The sequence below is a fragment of the Castor canadensis genome, chromosome 8 (genome assembly GCF_047511655.1).
Source record: "Castor canadensis chromosome 8, mCasCan1.hap1v2, whole genome shotgun sequence".
NCBI lineage: Eukaryota > Metazoa > Chordata > Mammalia > Rodentia > Castoridae > Castor > Castor canadensis.
This window is the reverse complement of record NC_133393.1, coordinates 119,663,068-119,690,923: the sequence shown is the minus strand read 5'-3', so window position 1 is coordinate 119,690,923 and position 27,856 is coordinate 119,663,068. Positions and strand designations below refer to the sequence as shown.

Here is a 27,856-nt window from a genome sequence, read left to right as displayed (position 1 = left end):
AGGGAAAGGGTGTAGAGAATGAATATGGTGTAAATATTATGAGTATGTATGAAAATGGAAAAATGAGACCTGTTGAAGTTATTCCAGGAATAGGGGGAGAGAAGGGATAAAGGAGAATGATGGAAGGGTGAATTCAACTGTGACATATTGTAAAAACTTTTGTAAATGTCGCAATGCACTCACAGTACAACAATAATAAAAAATAAATAAAATAAAATGAAGAATTTAACACAAAAAGAAAGGCTTATTATATATGCATGTTAATTTTGAAATTAAGGCTATTTTAAAACTGAATTTTGGAACAGTATTTCTGAGCAACAAAAATATCAATTCTTATTTTCTTAATATGAAAAATATTGAGTAAGAACTCAATAAAGTAGAGACATCTATTAAAAAACACCATATGAAAAGTATTAGTAACAGAGGAATGTCATATTTTCCTCCTCACACCATCAAATAGCATTTTGTAAGTTCCCGAAGGCTCCTATGCTTTTGAGGAAAACCAGTACACAAAGTATGAAGCACCTGCATAGGTGAACCCTGTGTGAACAAGCTGAGAGTCATATAAATTAACCTTAATAAAAATGAACAAAGCAAAAGAGATGCAATTTTAAAGTCATCATTAATGAAGTGCATTGTTATAATTCAGTTAATATGTAATAAAATACTAAAAAAAATAAAGAAATACAAAAGTTTGTGATGGTGGACATTTTAAAACACTTCACAGTTAAACCAGAAATAGTAAGTGCACATACATGGTTTTATGTTTGGAAAGCGATTTTTTGCTCTATTCCAAGGAAGATCGGCATCAGTTGAAGAAAGATCCGGAAGAAATTTTGGTAATTCCTATAAAATAAAGTTTACACATATCAGAAGCAAGTAAGAAATTCCAAAATATATTTCTTTTTTTAAACTTTAAATTTTTTTATTATTGATTTATTTTTTATTTTATGCTTTTGGTGCTGGGGATTAAAGCCAGGGCCTGGTGCATTCTAGTCAAGTGCTCTACCACTGAGCTATGCCTCCTGGCCCTTTTTTAATTGTTAAATTAAAAACACCTATCATAACTGTGAGAACAAGGTTAAATCAACAGTAATGAATTTGCCTAAACTTCCACCATTAATTTTCTTAATGATGTTGAGCAGTTAGTTGGGCTGTTGTCCCTTTGAGGTATTTTCTTTGTTTTTTATGAAGTCCTAAGATGTGACCCTTTTTCATGTTTGTTACACATGGTTTCATCAGATGCACACTGACTATTACGTAATATTTTACTGTCCACTTAGTAGGAAGAAAGGAGTTCAGTGATTTATTTTTTGTTTTTCCTCCTTGGGCAGTGTGATTTCATGCCTGCTAATTGGTGCAACGTTGGTCAGTTTGAGAACATGCCGAAAGGTCAATTTTTGTGCTTGGTAGACCTTGTTAAATTGATAGTGGAATGCAAAGGTGAAATTAAAAATGATCAGACACAGACAGAGGGTCAAGAAGACCTATTGTTGAAATTTGGGAGAAAAACCATGATATTATCTGCTATCTTCCTCTTTGTAATACAGAGTCTTTAGGGAAGCTCGTGTAGGAAAATGTTGAGTTAACGGTTTGCATTCATGAAATTTGTAGTATTTTCATTTTAGAAGTCTCAACTTGCCTAATTCCTTTACAAAAATTAAAATGTGTGTTCTAACTTTTTTCAAAGTCATTATAAATTATTTCTTCTAATTAAATAGTACTCATTTTTCTTCAAAAAATCTGGACAATTGTTTGCACATGAGTATGTGTTAGAGAGAGGAATAATGTGACTGAATACTGATGTATTGGTACCAAAGTTTTAGAAAAAAATTTTTTTTAGCTAAACATAGAAACCTAGAAGAGCATCCTTGTGTCAAGGTAGTGGGGAAGGAAAAGCGTGTTGGAAATTGACATAAAAGTGGTACCTACATTTGAATTATTTCACATAGAAATATCTGTTTATAGATTGAAGTGAGTCTGGCCTTGGTAAGAAGTACCTAATTACCAGGCTGATTGTTTGGATAGTAATGTTACACTAGTGGTCTTCTTATTAGGGCACGCAGGGCCTAGATGATCTTCCCTATATAGCTCTTTCTCCTACTATTTTTTCTCTTTTCAGTGACATCACAGATGAGTCAGACTGTTTTGCCTTCATTCCTTCTCTCTGGAATAACTTTGCCTTGATTTTCTCATTGATTTTCTGTTCATCCTATGGGTTTATCTCAATCACCATGCTTATGAAGTCTTATATGACTGATATTCAGAGTTGATCCTCAATTCTTTATGCATACCTTGATCATATACAGTGCGTTTGTAATTTTTAAGTACATGTCTACAGTTCTTACCATACTGTGAGGTTCTTTGTGGTAGAAACTATCACGATAATAGCTAATTCTTGTGCCAGTGACTGCTTACAGTATTGTGCATATTCAATCATTTCAGTATTCACAGTTCAATAAGCTAGATATTACCATTGTCCAAATGAGGGTATTGAGACACAGAGTTTAAGCAATTTGTCCAAGCTCACTTAGCTGGTAAGTGCTAAATCGATATTTACCCATGTGCCACATGCAATGACTATGATATAGTGGCTTATCAATATTTAAGGCATAAGTGAATATGACCTGAGTTAAAGATTTATCAAACATATGCATCCAATTTACTTTTGTTCATTACAATATAAAAACTTTGAATTAAAATATTCTCAATATGTGAAAATGTTATTGCTAATGAATCTTTTCATCTACTCAGTCTTGCCTAGTGTAACTATATTCTCTCCTATTCCAGTAAAATTACACTTTTGCTTCTGAAAAATTAAGAGTTCTCACAGTATAAATGCTAAGGAAAATTTTATGGTTCCATTGATTTTGTTAAGTCTAGACCAAAATTACTTAAGAAGCGTAACCAAAAAGCTGCAGGGAATACCATTAATCTTCCCATATTTTTGTTATTATTCCCTGTGAGGCTGAAATATTATAATCCCGATTTATTTTGTTTCTTTATTTCATAAGTTCACACACTAAAAAATTCTACTTTCATAATATAATCTAACTTAAGAAAGATGCTTGTCAGTCTCAAAAAAGCTTGCAGGTCTGATATCTATTTATGTTTTAAAATAATTGTAATTTCATAGATAAATAAAATATTAATATTATTTACTTTTTTGGAGGGATAGTTCTAGGAGTAATTTTTTTTAGTATCTGGAAACATTCAGTTCTATCTCACATTCTTCTGTACCACTAATGTACAGTGAACAACATTCATTATATTCACTGCATCATTATATTCAGTGGATATTTATTGAAATGCAAAATAGAACCATTTAGCATCCAACTCTAAAATGGTTATTTAACTATAAAACTACATTTATAGTATGATCTAAGCTCATACACAAAGAAAAATTAATGAAATAGGTCACTATAGATTTGCATTTACATTGGATGAGAGTGTAGAGAGAAAATGGGGAGGGCTGTCATTGCTGGGAGGTCTGAAGAAGAGTACCTTTTCCTGACACAGTAGGTGAATAATTCTGCTCAGGTTGCACCAAAGGCTGCCCAGTGTAACATTACTATCCAAACAATCAAACTGGTAATTGGGTATTGATTATCAAGGCCAGAGTCCTTCATAGTCTTGCAGGCTTAAAATGGACATGAAATGTGACACATGAAACGACTGGAGGTCTTGCAATGTTGTGACAACTGCTGGTGACATACCGAAAATTCTTCCTGAAACTTTAGGTTGTTGTTTGTGCAAAGCTCTTCAACATGTTGCAGGAAGGATTTCTTGCTTATTGGCCTCCAAGTAAAGACAGGGATAAAATGGAGTCTGGTTAGGTTGTATTCTCTTGCTTTAACCTAGGCACTGACTGTATTAACACTTATAGAATGAAGGAACATTTCAAAACCCCAAAACAACACGATCCTTTAAAGTCACTCTGTCACATTTACAAAGTTAACGCTTCCTCTTTAAGTTCACTTTCTTTGTATTCATGGTACAAAATTCCTTCAGGTTTTCAGTGACTTTAAATGAAGGATCTAACATTTTAAGGAATAAAGTTTTTCAAGTAAATGCAAGGGCATAAAGTTATCATTGAACGCTAAGGCACATAATACCTATTTGTCATACAGAAAACATTTTATACATTGCAGGGTTTTAGAAGATATAAAATATTGCAGTGACCTCATTCTCATAATGACATGGTTTTTAAACCCCAAGGAGTTTAAATATCCCCGTATTACTTCCCAAGCTAAAATACAGACATGCAGACTTCACCCCAGAGAGAGAGAGAAAGCATTTCTCCAGTTACCATGCAATTAGTCATGCTTTTATGATTTATATCCAGCTTAGAGGTTTTTCCAACAAACATACAAAAAGGAAACCACACATTAAGACTCAATGAGTCAGTGAATCTGAAGTTGATATTCGAAAAAGAACAAAAAATATTTCACAAACTTACTTGATGGATTTTCTATAACTAAGTAACCTGCAACAGAGATTGTGTTAAATACACTGTGAGTTGGAAGGCAGACCTCATTTCTGAAAGAGTTTTAGGTTAAAATTAGAAAACTGTAATAAATCAGTAGTGTATAATGCATTATGCTTTTAACTAACATATGCATATTATTTTAAATTCTATTTCACTTTTTTTGAAATTATATTACTTGGACTCAGATATAGCCAAACTGTATTTCAACTTCTTTGTCAAGTTGAAATGGTGACATAAACATGTTGGCATTTGGGACACCTCATTAAAAAACAGGTCACTTTTTAACATAGTGCATAGTATTTAATGGTCTAAAACAATTAATGTGGGTTTTAAAGTATTTTGTTTATTTATGCAGAGTGCTGGATGTGGGAGAATGAATCTGTGAAAAATAACAATGCATTGTCCAAGTCTTGTTTTATGTTTGTATCAATATGCAGTCATAACACATCGCAGTCATTTTGGTTACTTTAGATATATTTTTATGGTAGATTTTTGACCAAGTTATTTGTATTGCAAAACAGTGAAATAATTCTTAGCAGCTACATAGATAATACAACACACACAAACTTAGAGATGAGCACCCACTTAACAAAACATCATGCACAAGTTAACACTGCAAAAAGCACAAAAAGGCACAAAATATGAAATAAAGTGAAAAACAGTTATTTTCAAAGTTTTACATTTTAAATAACATTAGGGACTATTTTACTATATCCCATAAGTGAAAAAAATATTTAAAAGAAGTTGTGTTTTATCCAGTAGCAGATGAATGAAAGAAAATAATTGGATTGAAAAACATGTCATAATAAATATTGTGAAAATGGTCACAAAGAAGTTTGTTCAATGCAGAAACTGCTGAGTCAAAAGGATGCTGGAGCAGATATTACAGAATTCTTAGTTAATGATAGGTGTCTTCAGCACAGCAGGAGAGATCCCCAAACTTCTTGGTATATATGTAAAGCATTCCATTATCAAGGGCTGAACAGAGTTTTGGTGGGTAAGCTGAACAGCTCCTCATAAAATCTTAGAGTGATTTGAGGAAGGTAACAGAGAACTTTTTTTGTGTGTGATTATTATAACTGTTTATTTCTTGTCTCTTTCTCTTGTCCTTTAAAACCAAATCACCATGCTGGTCCCATTATTTATTTATTATTAAATAATTAATTAATTTTGGTATTTTATTTTACTTTTTTCATTTTGAAGTACATCATTTTATTTTTATTTAAAAAATTTTTTCTTTTTCTTTTTTTTTATCATTTTAAAACATTGTTTGGTTCAATGGACTAATCAGAAGAATCCTTGATGTGAAGAAAGGAAAATAGGTGCTTAAAAATTTGAGGTGCTAGAAATACCTCTGAACAGTACCAGATACAGTGGAGACCAAGGCAGCAATCAGTAACTATCCTCCCATCAAGACCAGAAAGACAAAAAGATTACAGTAAGCTAGACCTTCACACTTATGCTTCCATAGGTAACTGGGGGTCACTGTTTCTATGCTATTATGTTCTTCAAAAATAGGAAAGGGAAGAAGATTTGGGGTTGGACAAATTCTGATTAACTGAACTTCAGATATAAATTGCTGAGATGTTTTAATTAGCAAGTTCCCTTTCCCTGCTGTTGCATAGGAATCAAAATTCTTGACTTAGCAAATATTTTTCTGTTTGTGATTGGTAAAATTCAAACACACTATATCTGATTTAATGACAGGCTCATTGTCCACCCTATTTAAGGATAGGCTGCCATCCTACAAGTGGAGAGAGTCTCTTTTTCCAGAAAATCCAGGATTATTAAGGCTCTATTAGAAAAACATTTTACTAAGATAACTGGAATTTAAAATAGTTATTAGCTCAGGGGAGCCATTAACAAATCACACACACAAACCCTGCTGCTACTCCAGATATTCTCTTGGTCTGTCTGCTCCTTCTCAATGTAGTACTATTCTAGGTGTCTCCCCATAACCAAATTCTACTTACTCCTTAATATCTGATTCAAATGTTAACTCCTGGTAGACCTTATTCTATTGTACAAAAAAAGAAAATGATGTTTTTCCTTCTGTGCAATCAAATTTCTAAAGGCAAGTCACCTTCTACTCTTGCCATGGCCTTAAGGTCAGTAAGGACTTAAGCACTAAAGTTGTACACATTTAGCTAGATTCAAGTATACTTGAAAGCTGGGTGAAGGTTAATACTCAGCTTATTTCATGTCCCTTACCTTTTTCAGAGTAATAGTAATCACTGTTAAAGATAAAGTTGTGGGTAAATTCAAAAAGATACACAGAAAGCAAAAATATAAGTATGTTAGTTATTAAAGGCTAACATTGGAATTGAAGCAGGAGGATCTTGAGTTTGGGGTTAGCCTGAGCTGCCTAGTGAGTCCCTGTCTCGAAAAACATCAAAACAACAACAACAACATTAAAAGGTAAGCTTTGCATTCTTTTTGTATCACATCTAAATCTAATGTCTTTATGTAATGTTCTTCACATATGTGTTTATGCAATATAAGAAACAAGACTGCTAACAGACTAATTTTTATGTAATTTTCGTTCTAGTCTTATAACGCAATTCCGTGTGAACTGATATCTTGAAATACTTACTTGAACATCTCTTGAGAAGACTATCTTGAGACTATACGTTAGCATAAGTTACCTGACTATTCCAAATAAAAATTGATTTTCCTCTTTCATTCCATTTCATTTCCACATCACTGCTCTCATGCTTAGCTTCATGCTAAAGGGTGTATTTATCCCTTCGGTAACTGTTGCATTCTCTGTTTTTTTGAAGCTTTAAACTTTTATTTTTAAATAGAGAAAAGACTAATTTAGAAAATTTCCAGATAGAAAGGGAAGCGGGGCATACTATGAGAAAAATGCATTGACTTATCAGAGCTGAAGTAGCTAAACTCCTTGCAGGAAAGTCTGGTCTGATGAGCATAAAAACCCTCAGAAGTTGGCATTCATAAAAAAACAACAGTGTAATTTCAAAGGAGTGCTGTATGAGGAAAAACTCAAATAGAAAATTTCTTCTTATTACCATTAAAACTTCACCATTTAAAAACTCTTTTTAAGTAAAATTGTTCCATGGAAAGAATTTTTAGACTGAGACATGTTCACTTTGATAGTAAAGGTTACTGTCAAATTATATTCAGTTCATTGGAGGATAAATCAATTCAGGAATTAATAAGATAACTGACCACTTTATAATATAAAGGTCTAAACACTTTTTATTACATAAATCTTAGCTGTCTTAAATCCTATCCCTTTTTGTTGTAAAGGGTATTATTTCACATCTGAGCTCATTTCTTTAAAGTCTATCAAAAACTTAAATTCCACTCAGATTACTCTTGATGGAACCAGAGAGGAACCATTTATTTATGTTGGCAGTGCTGATTGAAGACCATATTGTCACAGAGACTCAGCTTTCCCTCAAGGTCAATTAGTTGAAATCTATAGGGAATTAAAATATAGTCCTAATAGAGAACCAAAGATGACGGCCTGTAGATGAGCAGCTTAAATTTGCATCACCAGTGGCACAGGACAAAGTGAGACATTTTCTTTTTCTACTTAATCAGTTAAGTCAGGTTAAAAATAAAAGAACCTCAAACTTATTGCTTTGATATAAAAACATGAGTTTGTATGATACAACATGTACAAACAACAAGTTTTGAAGAGTCTATCTCTAATTAAATATACTTATTTATATTTCCAAGTTTTATAAAATACCAAATGTGAGTTTTAGTGTATATATTTCATCAAGTTACCACTAATTACTCAGAAATTATATTCACTATTATAATGCTATTCTATTACTTATCAAAAACATGTACTGCAATGCTTTTAGAGATAACTCAATTTTTTCTTTTCTATTATTTTTCCTTGTTGTAGTGTCCTTTCAGATCCTTCTTTATCCTTTTATCAAATCTGTATAAATTAAAGATATCCTAACCAATGGCTGGTTCTCTACAGCTGTCTCTAAAATATCATTATGTAAGGAAATACGCAATATGATACTTTTATTAATTAGAAAAACTATCATTTCTGAAACATATCTATACTTTCTTAACATGTTTCCTCATATCCATAAGGACAAATAGGTTTAAAAGGAGCATCAGCAAATTGAAGGACAGCTCTTTGGAGGCAATGACCCTTCCTTTTTTATTATAGAATTTCCAGTGCTTAGAATAGCACCTGATACTTGATAGTGACCAGTTGAGAGTTTTTTCAGTCAAACAAGGTGAAATGACCTTTTTGGATTGAATTAGAAATGTAACATCCTTGCTGATGTCAACAAGCTGAGGTGAGATTCCTAGTATGGCAGGAATAAAATTGTCCTTCTTCCTAAGCCTCTTCACCTTAGCACATTTGAAGGCAAATTCTTGACAGAAGTTTTATTTCATCAACCATGTATTCTAAATTAAAACTATGGGAATAACTTAGACATCTCAAGGGCAATGGGCAGAGGCAGTGGATAGAGAGGAAAGACTGCTGACAGATGTGTGAAGAAGTGGACAAGGGTCGCCATCAAAGACTTAATGAAAAAGAGGCAGAAGGCACTACACAATCCTAAAGAAGTCTTTTAGCCTGAGTTGTAGTTAGGGCAGCACATAGGCAGGAATGTTCCTCTATAAGAGCTTATAAGACAACCTCAGAAAACTAGAATTGTAAAAAGAGCAGATCTACCTTAACTAATATGTATGTGGTAGTATTCTACGAAGGTTCTGATTAACCCAAGCTATTAAGTTCAGTTCTGTCAAGGTAAGAGCTCATTCTGAGCACTTTACTCCTCACTGATTCTCAACAAGGAAATTAGGTGGTAAAGACAGTAGAAATTTTACAAAAATGGAGGAATTTTTCTGAAGTACTAAATGGCATGAGCAAAAAAAAAATTCTATTTGATGATGACAAAGAAAGAAAATCAGCAGAGTTGCTTGATCAGACCACTTGTGAGGCTGGAATGCCAAGAGGTCATTTTAAATGCTGATTGGAAGTAGATATTTTATGTGTGATGTGATCAATTAAATCTTTAGCACAAAAGTGTCTTGCTTCAACAATGTTTGAATCTTATCAAGCAGTCTCTACAAAGAAAATGTATTTTCATAAATCTGTTTGAATTCTGTCAATGGGAACCTGTTAATTATTTTGAAATAAAACAAGGTTAATTATGGTTCCAGAATACTAAGTGTGCTTAGTGTAGAAATAGGCCTGGCTTACTCTGTGTCACCCACAGTGAGTTCCTCTCAGAGACAAGTAGAATCTAGAAGTCTTGGCCCCATCCAGCCTTATGGTTCATGGAGACTGACTCCCTTTTGTAGATCTGTGATTCTGAAATCAAATGCATTTTCATTCTCTGCCTCCATTCCTATCCATTGCATGAAGAAACTTAATACCCCTGGGGGCACTAAATCAATGAGTGGGAGTCCCTGCTAATGGTGACATTCTGCTATGCTGCTCTCAGGATGCGTCAAGAAAATTTCTATGCCAGTAGATAAAAGGTATTTCTGAGCACTGCACATTTGGCTACCCATTGGTCAGTGTAAAACCAAACATTCCATGAAATATGCCACTCTGTGGAACTAGAGAACTGGAAAACAGAGAACAAGAAATCACTGTCTTGGTCCTTACAGATTACCATCCAGTTTATGAAATGAACTTGTGTGAAATAGGAGTCCAGACTCCAACAGCAGATGGAGAATTTAGCTCTTGTATCATGGTAATAATAGAACAAGAAGTCTGTAAACAAATTTAGGTAAAACTTAATTTACTATCAAAGCTAACACAATGCAAGAGCACAGCACATTCTTAAAACATGCACATTATGAGTCAATGTGCATTTTAATAAAATTAACCATCATACCGATAGCATGCAATCTTATCTAGAAAACACTGCAGATAGAAAGCATTTTGGGGAGATTGGAAAATATTGCATATTAAGCAACAAAACGCTCAATGTAATGTTGTCTTAAAATATAGAGCACAACACCTGGAAAGATTAAAATAATCACAGCAGAACTCTGCATTACCACATGACTTACTGGATAACAAAAATCTCCTTGCGTCTAAAGAAAAATGAAGAGTATCTGGAAGTGAAGATTCATTATTTTTTTAGTATACAAACACACTGGATTATTTTTTATTTGATACTACAAGAACATGATAGTTAAATATCTTAAACTTCATTCTACTTGCAAGATATTTCTTCTATTCTGTGTTCATGTGTTTCTTTCCATTGCTTACAAAGATAGTTTGAGTTTAGGACAGAAGTAAAATTAATGACCACATCTATCCAATGATTATAACAGTTTAAATTCAAGCATTTTTACATGGAATTTCTTGTATTAGTTAAAGATAATGTATTTTTACCAAAGGCAAAATAAGAATTGTACTACTGAAGGTTTCCAGTTTGTGCAAATTTATCTTAATCTAAAATGGCATCTCTTCTATGCCCCAAATAAATAAATAGAAAGACGCAGACCTTTCCTTAGAATCATTCTCAGCTTAAAAAAAATGCTTAGAGAAGACCATGGGTCCTTGTCTGTGTAAGATTTTTACCTTGAACTCCTCCTCTGTTAGACTTCAGAGTTAAGTGCAGTATACACATATAGATGTATCTTGATATCTGAAAATCGGTCACACACAAGCTAGCATTGTGGCTCTCCTTCCTAATAGTTATATAACTCTAGACAGTTACGTAAACTCTCTAAGCATATTTTTTTTCATTTGTAAAATGGCAACATGAGTACCTAACACAAAGGGTTGAAAAAGTTAAGGGAGATCATTACACGGAATGTTTAACACATAATATTTGCTCATAAAAAATAGCAATTAGTCTGTTAGCAATCTCTATATGTGAAAGTAGACAGATAGTTTTTCAATTTTAAAATATAAATAACAATGATAACAATGTTAAATGCATTTTGGTTTATAGTTTACAAAGCACATTCATATAACCCTTTTAAATGTAAGCTTCCTGAAGACAAAAATGAAATATTAAACAAAATTCAGAAATACACTTCTAGAGATATTGAAAAAGTAGGTTATTTAAGAAGGGTTATATTTAAAAGTAACGTTTACAAATCATTCAATTGGTTTTGTTGTTGAGAATATAATTCAATTCCCAATTACTAGATTAGGCCTTGAAACTTAAGACACTGTGTTACTACATCATGCAACAAAAATAGGCAATATAATTAGTATGAAATGGTGCACAAAATTTTGAAGGGAAAAATTTGAGACCTAAAATAAATTGAATTTTGGTCCTGTAACAGGATTAGTGTTTTACTATTTTTTTCTAATTTAGTCACCATAATAAGTAAAATTTCTATAACTGAAGTGTAGAAAGAAAATAGTAAAAAAAAAACTTTTTTAGCAAATAAGTAACTTGTGAAAATTCTGTTGGATTATTTAATCCTTGGTGTTCTAAGTCTCTTGGGAACATAATTTGTGTTAAATTAACTAGTCAAAGGCAATCCACAGGTCAGTCAGTCTTGTGATCTTAAAGTCACAGGTCTGTTTTTCCTATGCCTGTCTGCTGATAATGACAAGTCCTAGAAATCTTTCGCACCTCACTGGACCAAGGTTGTGTTGTTGCAGCCTGTGTCTTGGACAAGAGGTTGTTTTGTTTATCAAATAACAAAACCAAGGCTCACTTCCTAGTTTGGTGAGTATAGAATAGGTGATCCTCAAATATTAAATATCCTTTCTAAAAATACAACTTCTGTTGTCTAAACTTATGTATAAAATGTGTATAATTTTTGTAAAATATAATTATCACTCCAATAAAGAATGTAAATATTATCTTAGCATGAGCCTGAATGATCTTATGGAAGTATGATGTATAAATCTTTATTTGTCTTCTGTTCTCCTTTGGAAAGAGAAAGCATAACATGGGAGAATGTATTTTCAAATTTACACACACAAAAAATTGCAAGGTGCACTTTAAAACTTCAGGGTTTAGGTAGAGAGCATCACATAAATAATTTTGTAAATGTTAAACTTCAAATCTTTGAATTAGTTCTAAGCACTATGACTTTGTTTTTGTCAGCTAGATTAATATTTTAGTTATTGATTAACTATTCTTCCTTTATCATTTCTCTTCTGGCATGTGAAAACATATAACACTGAGGAAAGTTATAAGTTCATTTTAACCTGAAAAGTCTGGCATGTTGGAAGAAAAAGGATATGCCTAACATTCAAGTAGAAAGCACATATGTTAGCTGAACAGATTGAAACTAAATTCTTTCCTGCAGAAAATAAAGACATGGTCTAAATTGCCCAACAATTTAGGGGGCTAACTCAAAACTCCTTGATTTTTCAATCCCAGAAGCTACTATCATTCTCTGACTTTAAATGGTCTTAGATATTCAAGCACTTCTAAAACCATAAAGACCTTTAGCTTTCCACTGAAGGACAGACCCTATGCAAATGTGCATATAACTAATTATTTTTAGTTATTATTTTTCCTAATCTTGCCTAATGTACTAGTGACATTACTAACATGAAAAATCAAATCTCTCTAATAGTTAATACCCAGACCTTTCAATGATTATTTTAGTGAATTTATGTAATAAATTTAGCAAGGCATATTATTATGTGACATTGGTATTACAATTCCAAAATCATAACAAATGAGAAAATGAAAAGCATGGCAACAGATATTTTCAATTTTTCTATTATTAGGGGTGATATATTCTAATTTTCTATGATGTAAAAATCAAAATTATTCAAAGTGTTTTACAGTTCTATAGCCTTTTTACAAATAACATAATATATAAATAAATATAGAAGTAGGAAATAAATAATGAGTCAAGGTCAAATAAAGCAGTCACTGGATTGATTACAAATGTCCAGTAATAATCTATAGAGCCCTTGACCACAATTCTATGATCTGAAACTTCTCTGTAGCTGACATGATAGCTATTGTACAAATACCAAACAAAAAATAAAACCTATTCAAAAGGACTGTGTTCAATGTTTAGGAGTGGAGGATGGGGCAAGCTGTGAAAACACATCAAGCTTAGAGAAGCTAATCTCACCACCGAGGCTATACTGCCTACAACAGTAATCTTGATGAAGAATACTTTCTCCCACACTGACTGTTTTTTCACTGTATTATGTTATATTTCTAATGATCTACTTACTAAAGTAAGTAGTACCAAAGACTTTGGGAACTTAATGCAGATTCTGTAAAAAAAGAAAATGCTCTAGAATTGTTTATGGGCTCCCTGAAATTCACATTTTAGTACAAACTCATTCAACTAACTTGTTGAAATGGCTCAACTTAAGTGCAACAAGAGATGTGAAGTTACTCTTTGTATACCATCAGGTGTACAGACAGGTACTAGGGCCCTGACCTGTGGGAGGGTCACAAGGAATTGAGAAAGGAGTGTAGAAAGGAAGGAGTGTAAGAACTACTGAAATTCAGGTGAATCATGGTAGAATGAGTCACTATGCAGCAGGACTCCTAGAATAGCAGGACACACCAGTACTAGCAAAACTCTAGTGTTCCTACAGTACAGTTTAGCTTTGGTGTGTTCAGCAAGGAATCTACTGATCGCTGATATGTACATATTCTTATGTGGAAAACCATGCCCTGGATAATACACAATCATCTTACACATAAGTCTTTGGAGAACATTTATTTGTGAATAGGATCAGGCCACATTAGAATATAAACAAAGATCAAAATGCAATGTTAAAAAATAAATTTTCATATCCCACAAACCAAATTTCCTTGCATTTTACTGATAACACTTAATAACCATCATTTTGTAGCATTTGGAAGGATCCTGATTATCAGATGATACTCCCTGTGTAGCACAATGTCGGGAATTATTAGTCATAGTGGAAATACACTTGCAAAGTCAATTTATTAGGTAAAGAACAGCTTTGTTAAGTGACAAGTAATTATCTTTGGTGTTCAAAACCTTTAATGTCATATATTAAAAATTAATTTTAGAATACTGAAATTAATATTTTTTAAAAATCAAGCGACTGTAAAGGTACTTTGTAATAGTCTTGCAGTTATAAGTATCACATATTGTTGGATAAGAATGTAAATTTGTTAAGACAGGCTGATAGTAGCTTTTACTAAGAATTTGATGAACTATCATATTAGACAAGATTTTTAAATGTGCCAACATTTTGCAAATTGTATAATGCTTTTAAAATGTTTTAAATTATTTAAAAAAATAAGTACTTTACAATTTCCAATACATACCAATGGCACATATATAGTGCATACATTTATACTTCCGATGGTAAACTTTTACTTTGCCTTTAGTTTTTAAATTCTAAGTAATTTTAAAAGTGAAAATAACATTTACTATTTAGAACTTCATGTGATTTTATACTAAAATAAGGAACAGTAGGAAACAAAAAAGCTCTCAGAAAATGATATAAACTATATCAAGTTGTTGCAAATGTAATTAAATTAAACTTGTGATTTAAAATGTCAATCTTGTAGAAAAATTGGATGAAAAATATATCATAGAAATGAATTATTAAATAAATGTTAAAGGCTAAATGTGTAAAAATATTTGTCTCAGGCAAAAAAATCTTGGTTGAGCATTATAGTCCAAGGTTCATAGTGAACTCAAAATATTAGGAAGATTAAGTGATTCTCTGTACATCAGTGAGAAGTGTGTAGAAGACGGAGGTCACCCTTTGAAAGAAGATCTCTGTGACCTGTGTAAATTGGAGCCCCACAAACACTTCCAACAAGCATAGGTCAGGATAGGGTCATGGCTCCAGGCCCTCTGGACCACTGTTCATCCAGAGGAGTGTGCTCACCGCGTTAATCTCTCGTCCTTCAGCTCCAGGTCTGCCACTGTGATGAGCTGGTCCAGCTTAAATTTAGTGTCAATAATTTCTGCATCCCGAGGAGAGTATGTGCCACCTTCCTTCTGCTTCTGTCGAATTCTAAAACAAGTGCAATAAAGTCCGAGAAGGAAATACAGAAAGCATATGAGATTAGGTTTAGTTTTTTAAAAAATATTTTTTAAGTAAAGACATTTAGTCAAATATTTTCTCTGGTAGAATCACTTCTCAGAACATGTGGCAATTTTATAGCTATTCAGCTTCTGTTTTAATTCCATGGAATCTATTCTACTATCTTTTTCTTTTTTAGCAACTTGTTTGATTAGCATCTTAAATCCAATGAGACTTAATTGAGCAATGCCTGAGTACTTGGCATATTTAAAATATCGAGCCAGGCAGACTGAGACTGTCTGTGACCAGTTTCTTTTCCTTCTAGCTGTCATACTGATTTGTCATAGAAAGGAGATACATCAAAGTGCCCATATCTCTGTGTTGTTAATACCAACATAAAAAAATCAATGGTCTATTGTTTCTGCATAATGAAACATTTTACATACATGCAAATGCATAAATGGTGTTTGAATTTTCTCATGAAAATATTATGAAATATATCATGTTTATTTATAATCAGAACTCAGATTCAAATTCAACCAAAGTCTTTTCCCTTTGAGCCCTTTATATGCACATTTCCCCCATGACATATGGTATATTACAAAGTAATACTTAGCCACTGAACCATTCACATTTCAAATATTCATTTTTTATTATTTATTAGATATTGAGGATAATATAGAAAGCTTAAAACGTGATCCTTATCCTAAAAAACCAAAACAAAAAAACCCTACAATTTAGTTGAGAGGTAGGTTCCAAGTACACAATAAGTATAAGAAGAGAAAAAAGTATTCAAATTTCAGCCTACAAAGCAATAGCTGGTTAGTTATAAGAAATTATATAAGTGATTACAACTGCTCATGTTTAGAGGAAGTACAGAATAGAATGTAACTTGTTAAGTTCTCAGTTGAGAAGAAGAAAGCACATTTCAGGTTGACTGAAAATAAGCAATTTTATGAAAGCTTTAGGAGCATTCAGGTGAGAATAGACCCCATGGCTCAACAAAGTGTATAGAGAAGACACAGGGGAAAAGAGGGACAATGTCCTTCCCTTATAAAGAGTTTGTATTGTAAGGAAAAGAGAAGTCAAAGATGATTTTTGAATGAGGAAACAACATGAATATGGTGGGTGCATGTAGACAGGCCCATATCTTACATGGTATATCTTTCAAAGTATCTAGAACAATGACTTCTCTCAGCATTTTCTAACTAAATCTGTGAACAATTTGTGGTATAAAGAAATTTTTTTCAAGAGACTCAAATTATTCATTAAAATGATGATGTAAGAGATACACAATAATTTCATATTATCCATAAAATGATTATTTAAGAGATACAAGATGAAACAGTTGGCACATGGCAATCAGAATACAGAGAACATTCTTCAGTTAAAATTAAAAGAGACCCTATTATACTTTTTTAGGAAACTAGTAGAATGGTTGGTTTCACAAATGTAAAATCCCTTCATTTTGGTAATCAACCTTATGAAACTAGATTGGGGGTCATCAGTGATATTCCCACTGAGGTCCTGTAAACAAGGGAATGACAAAGCTGATCCTAGGGAAACTTGGAGCACTCAATAATACAGTCATGTTGATAGAATAGGCACAAGAAGTGGTCAACCATATAAAGAAGTTGAACCTCTTAAAAGCACCATCCTTACTTTAAATGAACTCTTCTGTACAAACTTTAAAATTTAGACCTGATTGAAATATCTTAAATTAAACCTGTCAGATTTATAGGTCATTCAAAATTTATGTAGAAGGCTTGGTAGCTTCTGCTCCTGTTACTACTTTGTTGTCTGTCAACTCTAAATCTACCCTTGTTTTCTTGCTTTGTGATAATAGAGCAGGCCTCTATAATATTCCTTCTCTTTTGCCAGCTGAACTAACATGAAGGTTTGTCAATAGATGACAATAGAGTGACCCTGCAAGGCAACAAGGACAGAAAATCAGTGTCCTTTGGGATCCACTGGTGCATTATCATCACTCTTTGTGGGAATCCAGCAGCTCACCTGGATGAGTTTCTTCCTCTTAAGTGCACACTCTCCCTATCTCATTGGTGAGTGATTCCAAAAAGCTTCATCCACACCATCCAGCAAGAATGAGATACCCTACAACAAATTGTAGCCTGCCTGCACTGCAATAATGATAGGTATCTTTTACAAAACGGCTCCCTTCCCTCTGTCATGTTTCTTTGCTCACTGATAAGTAATGGACTGCATGTGCTTATAGTTCTCATTCCATGACAGCCTTGGGAAAGACATCTTTCAGTTCTTACTTCCTCTATTTTCCTCTCGCAATCGAGAGAGTAGCTGCTTTGTTGCACTTGCTACTTCTTGACCCCCTTGGTCTCTCTTTCACTCCTACTAGTTAATCATTTCTTTTAGCTAATAATTCTTTATATTAAATGTTTATCAAATGGCAAGATTTCCTTCCTTAGTGCTAGGTTAGGTCAATTTACAATGCATATATATTTCAAGACATCATATTGCACATACTAAATAAACATGTTTTTTTCTTTCAACTTAAGAAAAATAAAAGAATAAATATTTCCTATGCATCTAACTGCTGTTGTGTCTGCTTTCTGATTAGATTGTCACTAATATAATGTCCATAAAGCATTCTGGGAATGTGGGCATAAATAAATCTTACCTTGCAAAGGCAAAAATAGCTGTTCCAAGAAGGATTATAGAAAGGATACACAGAGTAACTGAAAGAATGATCTCCACAGTTCTTTCTGAAAGTCCTTCACCTGGAAGAGGGTAACATCACCATTAACCATTATTGTGGTGGAGTATCTTGAGTCTCAAACTACAAAAAATATTTTCTTGGCACATTCCTCAAGAATGCTAGTAAAAATGTACAAACTTGCTTATCCTCTTCTCCTAGATCTCTTAATTTTGCTGCTCAGTCTGAGTTTTTTTTTTTCTTTACCTAAGTTCACTCCTTTGGTGAGTCCATCAGGCTTCATGGCCTTACATTTCATATAACTAATGATGATTATCTAATTTTTATTGGTGAAACTCCAAATTTATATATTCAATTACCTGCTAAATATCTTTATTTAAGAGTATAATTAAAATTTGAAAATGATTATATCCAAAGCTGAGCTCACACACTTTCTCTTATCAACTGCATCTTTCCAACTCTCTATATAAGGGAGTCCATTACCCCAGTTACTCAAGCCAAAAACCATAGAGATATATTTGACTCTCTTTCTTGCATAGAATATGTCTGACATTTATAAGGAAATTCTGTTGGCTTTATCTTCAAAGAATAAATATTCTTTTTAGGTTAGAATTAATTTAGAATGTAACACATATGTATAGGAAAGCAATGCAAGTAAACTCCCTGTATAGCTATCCTTATCTCAACTAGCAAAAACCCTTGGTCCTTCCTATTATTGCTTATACTCTCTCTTCAACAAAATTAGAGATAAGGGCAAAATAGTTTCTGCCTGGTAGCAAGGGGGTGGGAGAGAGGGGGAGGGGGTGGGGGGAAAGTGAGGTGGGGGGACTGGGGGGGAGAAATGACCCAAACATTGTATGCACATATGAATAAAAGAAATAAAAAAAATTCTTTTTACTTAATGAAGCCAAGATACCTTGGAGAGATGGTAATTCCAATGTGGGAATAAGAAATAAAAACAAATGCAAAACATATAATGATGCCAGAAAGCAAGGACACTTACAAAGGCCAATGGTATGAAAAGAACAAAAGATCACCTTGAAGGGGCTCCTACTAGTCAAAGAGGGAGACTATTTAAGCATTTTAATCAATAACACTGGTATCAGTTGAACTAAATTGAATATCTAAAAGCCTATGAGCTTTAATATTACTCAATAAAAGAAATTTAAAATTAAACAAAAATAATGATTTTTAAGCATTAGTTATGGAGTTCTGGCTAGACCATTTCCTTATTTGAAATATTTATAATTAATTTATTAAAATCTTCAATTTTCCTTAATTTATTATTAAAATCTTCAATTTTCTAGCTTTCTCGTATGAAGTATATTTTATAAATTTTTAAAAAATAGTCCTACTTGAGGAGCTAAAGCACTCTTCATTTATTTTTTGGTACTGGGGTTTGAACTCAGGGAGTTGCTAAGCAAGCATTCTTTCCACTTTTGCTTATATTTTGGTTTTGAGATAGGTTTCCCTAACTTTGTCTGGCTGGCCTTGAACTCACAATTCTCCTGTCTCCATTTCCTGAAGAGCTGGGATTTCAGACAATGCACCACAATGCCCAGCAGATTAATCTCTTTATTAGAAGAGAATTCTGCTTAATAAATGTAAGAAGAATTAAATGAAAAATAAAATAATTCATTCACAAAAGAACCATAAATGCATCAGGGCATGATGCTTCACTCCCTTAGCTAGTTAGGAAGTAGACATCAGGAGGATTGCAGTTTGAGGCCAGCCCAGGCAGAATTATTGACTCCATCTCATGCAATAAAAGCTGGGCCCAGTGGCAGGGACACCTGTCATCCCAAGTATGCAGGAAGTATAAATAGGAAGATCACAGTCCAGGCTGGCTCAGGCATAAACGTGAGAACTCATTGCAAAAATAAGTAAAGCAAAAAGGGCTGGTAGAGCCCTACCTAGCGCAAGCACAAGGCCTTGAGTTCTACCCTAAGTTTCATTAAAAAAAAAAAAGGGCCATAAATGCATTTTAAAATGCTTAAGAAAGTTGATAGGGAATGGGACATTAACATTATGCCACAGGTTATTTGCTGGCTGTAAGTAGAAAAAAACATCTTTCTAATGAGCAAGCATGCTGTTCATGCCTGCAGATCAAGTTTAACGTCCAGTGTAACAACTAGATATTTCGCACATCCTGGTGGGAGGTGTTTTGATGTTATCAGCGACATCTGCAAAATATCCCTGACAAAAATGATAATTACAAATATTTGAACCTTTTATTTCTAATTTATAAGAAAGTGGAGAAAGAAAAAATAATAAAATGACACGAAGAGAAAAAAATTCAATAGAGCCACAACATGGGACCTTCTCAAGGACAACTCTTCAGGTCACTTCAGTAATTTCACAGCATCGGGGTTTGAGAAGGAAGGAGAGAGGGTTTTTTGAAACTAAAAGATATTTGATGAGATAAAACAATCAAAGAGAAAGTGTGAGCACTTATTTGTATCCTAACTGAAACAAATTATTTATAAAGAAAAAATTAGGGTATTTGAAAATATACTTATGGCAATATAAAGAAATGTACTAATTAAAGGAATACACTAAAGTATTTAGGGGTGACATATCATGCTCTGACTTACTATAAAATTCACCAGAAATAAGTGAATGAGTGTAAAAACTGTAATAATTGTGAAGTCTAGCTAGTAGGTATTTGGGGGTTCAGGCTGTTAGTCATTCTATTTTCAGTTATATCTTTTCTCACCACCTCTGTTTTGAGCACCCTGAGCCAGGCCACCAACCTGGCCACCAACCTGTCTTGAATGAATTATTGTATAGACACCTAACAAGTCTCCCTGTAGCCACCCTCGTCTTCTCTCATCTATTTTCAACAGAGCAGCAAAAGTAATCCCTCAAAACATTACTTGTCTGCTGGATTTATTGAATGTTATATGTATTTTGGGGGTACAAAGTAATGCTGTGTTATATGTATATAATGCAGAACAATAGAATCAAGCTAATTAATATATCTGTCACCCCAATCATATTCTTCAATTGTGAATTTGAATAACTTTTAGTAAATTCTTTGTGCTGTGCTTAATTACAATATGTAATCCTCTGGACACAAAACTGCACTAGGAGAGGATGAAGTGTACCCTGATGCACAATTGTCCACTGCTGTGCATGGACTCATTACTAGTACAGAATGAGGTCACTTCTCCAAATCCTTTCATAGGAGTCCCTTTGAAAATGGAGTCCCTTTACTTGATTCTTTTTGTGACACACACAAGTTATTTCTTCCCTAGATTTAACATTCAGTGATAGACCACATTAAATTATTTTGGTTGCACAGTAAATTATACTACTATAATTTAACTGGTCACAATTATAAAGGACTAATCTCTCAAAAGTGTTATCTTCTGACTGAAGTTATTATTATTTGAATTCAGAATATGATTCCACCTTTTTAAGCTTTTAAAAATATTCACAAGCAGAACCTTGAATTAAATGAGAGATGTAAAGATCAGTACAATGTCTAATCCCTCATATAGGTGTACATGAAGCAGAAGATCTTATCCTCATTATTATTTGTTTTGCGTTCTTACAGTCAAAGTATAGGGAATTTTTCTGTTCTTTTAGTCCAATGCTAGTTATCTGGGACAATCAAACACTGAGCAAAGAATTTTCTAAAAAGTACTCAATTTCCTAATTCAAGGAATAGTTAGATGAGGAATACATGATAAATATTTGAGGTGATGGATATATTAATTAGCATGATTTGACCATTCCACATTGCATACCTATTTCACTGCCACATCTTTGTACACCATAAATATATACAATTATAACATTCAATAATCTTTTAGGAAAAGAAATAAAAATCAAAATGCCTTAGAAGGATGTCATTTTCATTAACTCAAACTGGCAAAAATTATTAAATAGGTAAACAGTGCTGGTCAAGGTATAAAAGAAAAGTCATATTTATTCATTGTTGGATTTTTTTTTGAAACTATTATTACATCTTTGTGCAGAAAAACAAAGCATGTTCATTTGCAAATGTCAACCTAAAAAGGCCAAGACGAAGGTTAAGCAGCAAGAAATAATTTTAAATGTTGAGAAAATGTAGTCCAGCAAGGCCAGGAAGCCTCTGGGAGCAGACCAGTTACCAACAGTAATGACAATCTTCAGGCAGTGTGGCACAGTGTTACAAGTATATCACTGACTGGAGTCATGCTGCCTGGGTCTGAAAGCTAGTGCTGCCACCCCCTCAGCCATGGTTAAAGACTACAGAAAAATTATTTAAAAACCCAGTGCTTCAGATTTCTTACCTATGAATTAGGACTATAAATAAAAGGTCATGTTACAGAGTGATGGTGAAGAATATGTGCGTTTATATGTAAAAGCTACTTGGAAGGCTTGGGACGCATGTAATCAATGTCTGACACATTTATGAGTATGCATTTCACATTCATGTATTCAGTCACTCATCTGAATTAGTCTCCTGATTGGTTTATGAGGTAGATATTAGTAGTCCCGTTTTAGAAATATGATTTCAGAAGTTAAATAATTTGTTAGTTAACTAACTCAAGGTCCCATAAATTCAACATGCACTGAAACTGTCTGAAATATGTCTGTATGACTATAGAATTTGTGAGGCTTTCCACCATGTCACCACCACCTTAATAAGCAAATTAAAATTTCTTCTGCTCCTCTTGTGTCATGGGAGAAGTCATCCTTTTGCTGCAAATGACATAGCAACTCCCTAGTTCTGAGTGTGGGTATATTAAACTTTTCATTGTTAGCACAGTAATTAAGTAAGAAGTGTTATGACAAAAGAAAACAATCACAGAGTGCCTTTGCCATGGGGTTTAAGGTTTCATCTTGTTCGGCTTAATGAGAGCTCTGTAAGGTGCAGAAAGAAATGTCTGGTTTTCAAATCACACGAATCCTCTATAATTAAACCTTGTAATCAAAACATTGCCTACAAGCAGTTTCCATACACTGATGTGCCTTAGGAGGATTTTAAAAAAGAGTTGGAGAGATCTTATGTGAATTATAGCAATAAAAATGTGAATGCTCAATCTTGAGTGAAAAAAAAACCAAATCAGTTTTGAGTAATTTTTAGGATTAAAATAATGTATATGTCATTTTCTCTCTTTAGTCCTCCAGGCCATAAAGGTTTCCCTAAATGCGATCTCCTCTTCTCTGTGGGCTCCTCTCACTTGTACTTCAGTCATTTTCACTAAATTCAAACCTTTTTTAGTTAATCAGCCTATAGTGCTCACCCCCCCAATTTTAATTCCATTTCTGAGAAGCATAATTACCACCAAAATGATGTGTAGAAACACAGCCTTGCCAAGTCTTAAATCCTGAAGTTTTAATTGCAAGGCAGCTCAACTTGAAGCTCATTGCCTGTGGTGTGTTAAAACCAGTGAGTGAATACTTATCCACCAGTGGTTTGATGACCTAGATGGAACCCAGATTTCTTTCACTGAAGTCTAGGATTACATGTGCACATAAGTCTTTAGCAGACTTGCCAGGAATGCTGGGCGCCACTAGCCTGCTGTAAATGATATCATCTCTCCTTACACAGACATGTTTGAGAGGAAAAAAAAAGGACTCAATCTTCCTTTGTCATCTTCTGATGACACTAGAGGTATTATTCCAATTACTTTATTTTTTACTTGTGCTCATTCTAACAACCATTCCTGCTGTGGACCTTTGCACTTTGGAAAAATGGTCAACATCATTTCCTCATTGAGTCCTTCTACTGTACTTTTCTAGGCAACATTCTTTTGCCAACAACTATTTTGACTCCTTGATGTTATATTAATGTCTTCCTCTCTCATCTGTCACTGTTTTGCTAGCTACAGAATCATTATAGGGCAAAAGCCAATTGTAAAACTGCTGTCTATCAAGAGGGAGACTGTGGAAGACCACTCTAAGGGAGGAAGCTAAAAAGCTGTACTTATGTCACTAGTGTACAAATAAGGTTGAACTATGAGAAATTTGATAATAGATACATGGCACCCTTTCTTATCACTATTCCTTACCAGTCCAGTGGCTTTCCACTGACTTTGTCCAGTCTACATTTCACTCATCCCTTTTATCTGGTCTTTGTGGGATCCTATGCTCAGTCCTTTATTCCACATTTTCCACACACTCTAGACTCACTTTTGTCAGAGTACATAAGTACTTATTATCTGGACATTTGGAGTGGTGGTGGTTATGATTCCCAAGAGGGACCCAGTTAAATGATTCCCAAGAGGGATCAAGTTAAATGACTGTGAATTTGTAGTTGTATATTTCACTCCCTTGGTTACAAGGGGAGAAAAGAAAGGGCATCACTGAGGAGCACCTTGCGATTGTATTTTGGATGAAGCCCATCCTTGGCAGAATCTAAGGAATCATGTCCCTATATACCATGGTTCATGATGCTTGACTCTGTTCTTATGGCTGTTCTTTTTGATTTCTATCACCCTGGATGTTTCAACTTTCTCTCAGATAAGTGACTGAACATGTCTTCTTCTTGATAATCTGTATGAAACCACCAAGAAGCTGAGAGACAAAGCACACAACACCTAGCACAGAAAGTCTAACTCCTTTCAACATTATCTCCCTGTGAACACATGGGCTATCCATCTTGTCTGTTTCTTTTATCCTGTCAGTAAATGCCCCAGGATCACTATTCAGCTGAGAAAATGATTTCTGAATGCTGTAACCTATAGGAAATTATGTTGCTGGTATCAGGGTGTGATAAACTGACCTATTAAAAATGAAGAAATGTTTGACACAATTTCAAAACCACAAGTCAAACCAACCAGTTCTAAAATGATTAAATTTTTGGATAGTGACTAAACAATTTAGACAGAGAAATTTATGTAATTCCCTTATAAATATCGATCTGGCAAACCATATACTCCTTCTTGGTTTCTTCAAGATGCAGTTTCTGTGTGTAGAAGCTTCAGAGGGTGGTTGTTTATACCGTTAATATTTCTACAGGCGGATGAGAATTTCTAACTGAAAATGGTGAAACAATCCATCTTTCTGCTCTTTCACTGAAATCTATTGTGAGCAGTAACTCTCCAGGTTCTGAGCAACATACTTCCAGGTAATATTCTACAGCTATCTATCTGGTTCTTTAAGATATTGCAGATGGATAATTTGGGGGTTTTGAGGGTTTTGTGGAACAGGTAAGAATTTGTGATACTCTGAGTGAAATTCTAAGGAAATAATTTCTCTTAAATCAGGAGAAATCTAAAATCTTTCATAATAACCTACCCAAAAGAAGCAAAAGAAGCATTAAAAATATAAAATATAAATTTTAAATATCTTTACATATGTTGTTTTATTTAAACCTTTCAAAAAGCCTTCATGAAGACACACTGATACCCATTTTTCAAATAAGAAAAGTGACATTTATAAAAATTATTTTTTTCAAGTCGTAGAGTCAAGATTTGAACCCAGGTCTTAAAACTTTATTTGCTGTATTGTGGTTATGGGATCCTGTGTTGGCATCTGGAACACTGGCTCAGACACCGAGCTATTTACACATCTGAGCATTAGTTTACATCTGTCAAATGGAACGTTTCTTAGCATTTAACTCAGGTTTCTCATCCTCAGCACAATTGTGGGCTGTTCTGTGCATCACAGAAATTCAGCAGGATTCCTGACCTCTGCCCACCAGATGTCAGTTGCATCCACCACCAATACCACCACCACCAACAACAACAACAACAACATCACTACCTCAACCAATATCACTACCACCAATATGACCATCACCACTACTCTGTTATGGCAACAAAAACTAGCTCCTGATATCCCCTGAGGTGCTGATTGAGAAACAATTGTCCAAATTATAGTCATAAAGAGTCAGTTAATTCATGAGAAGGGCCTAGAAGTGTATCTGGCACAGAAAAATGTTAGGCATAATTATTGTGATGGTGGTGATGAAGATAATATGTATATGCGTCTGACAAAATTGTGCAATTTATTTAGGTCTAATTTGGATGAGCATAATTGAACAAATTCAAGAAAGAATAGAATAAAAGAAAATAACTATATAACTATAAGCCAGGTGTTGTGCCTATAATCCTAGCTACTCTGGAGGCAAGAGATCAGGAGGATTTCCGTTTGAAGCCATCTGGGCAGAGTTCTTGCCATCCTCATCTCAATCAATAAAAGGTGGGCATGGGCACCACATATATAGGAGGATATTGTTTTAATGCCCAGGCTGGCCAGGGCATTAAAACAATACCCTGCTGAAAAATAACTAAAGCAAAAAGGGCTGGGGACATGGCTCAAGCCCTCATTTAAACCCCAGTCCTGAAATAAAAGAAAGAAAGAGAGGACCTATACACATCTAGTTTTTAGAATTATTCTTTTATAACATAACAATGTTTAACATATAGAATTGTAAATTTAAAGAGCCAAATGACTATTTAGGATAACATTGCACATTTCAGCATAGAACCAATGTCTTAACAAAATCTGTATGAAGATTTGAATGAAGAGAGCATCTATCTCTTCATTCAAAGAGTATTACAAATACCATTTTTTTCCTTATTTGGGCTAACCTTCAAATGAACTTGTACTGAAGGACTAACATTATGTATTGAACATCTAAAAAATCTTCCTATTATCCAAGCATGTTAAGATTGTAGAATTAAATTAAACCACAAAATATGTCTTACCTAAAGTTTTAACGGGGTCAGAGTAATCAGAGTCAGTAAATTGTCCCATGACATTTGTGGCTCTAAATTTAAATCTATAAAATAAAAAAATGAAAAATCAACAATTTGCACATCACATTACTTTTCCATGAATAATTTAACAAGTAATTATGAAACAACTTTATATTTCATTCAGAGAAAATGAAATTTTAACATGATCTTGAAATTAAATCACTATCAGGACAAATTTATACTATATCTATAGAAGATGAATAATTATTCCACTCTTAGGCATGTTGAATATGACAGGGCTATGAGAAAAAATTTAGCAAAAGTCATGAGCAGTCAGCAGTTGAAGAAAATTAAGCAGAACACTTTCTTCAGATTTGTTTGCATGGAATGATTTTATATCTGAAAAAGGGTGTTATACCAATATAATTACCAAGTATAGGCATAATTGTTATACCTCCATTACCTTTGAAAATACTAGTGAGCCAGATAACAATGATCACATAGAACTTGTCTCATTCTCATGTAAACAAATGAACAACAATAATTCTTACTTCTGTTTGTGACTAATTGTATTTGCCAATTTTTATGGCTTTACAATATTTGAAATAGAAAAAGGTACAAAGGAGAATGAAGCTTAAAAATTACTGAGTGATTCTAAGATCCTCTGAGACAATTAAAATTTGCTTTATTTAAAAACTAAAGACACAAGGGTATTTAAAAATATAAAATCAATAAATTTCAGTACATGATCTACTCTTCCCCTTTGTCAAATTCTTATGACCTTACTTGTTATATGAAGACTGTGCTTAAGAAACAAATACGCCAAGTAAAAAATAAATATGAATAAATATGCAATTTTGACATACATAATTTTCAAAACTATGTTTGATTTAGGCAATAACCCAGAATTTGAACCAAAGTGATTGTATGTAATAATAAAAAATAGAACACAGTTTTCAATTGCCTATCTCTCTAGCTTTTTTTTTAACACTAGCATGGTCTAGGACATTTATAATGAATTTAATAATGCTTTAGCTAGCAGGCAAAAATGCAAGCACATGCATTTAAAAATTTAGTAATAAAATTATATTTGGAAACCCAAATAAAGTTAACATGGG

General features: G+C 33.5%; 1 protein-coding gene and 1 long non-coding RNA gene across 3 annotated transcripts in view; one reads left to right on the top strand and one right to left on the bottom strand.

Moving 5' to 3' along the window:
• Positions 1-27,856, bottom strand: part of Ptprq (protein tyrosine phosphatase receptor type Q) — a 173,238-nt gene that overhangs the window by 18,873 nt on the left and 126,509 nt on the right. The window contains exons 33-37 of the mRNA XM_074084025.1: positions 26,748-26,821; positions 18,064-18,163; positions 15,273-15,401; positions 3,717-3,798; positions 756-846 (exon numbers count right to left, since the gene is read on the bottom strand). Coding sequence (XP_073940126.1) covers positions 756-846; positions 3,717-3,798; positions 15,273-15,401; positions 18,064-18,163; positions 26,748-26,821 — 476 coding nt within the window. The remainder of the gene's footprint in view (positions 1-755; positions 847-3,716; positions 3,799-15,272; positions 15,402-18,063; positions 18,164-26,747; positions 26,822-27,856) is intronic.
• LOC141425807 (uncharacterized) overlaps positions 1-27,856 on the top strand; it is a 153,466-nt gene that overhangs the window by 39,444 nt on the left and 86,166 nt on the right. The gene's annotated exons all lie outside the window — the stretch shown is intronic.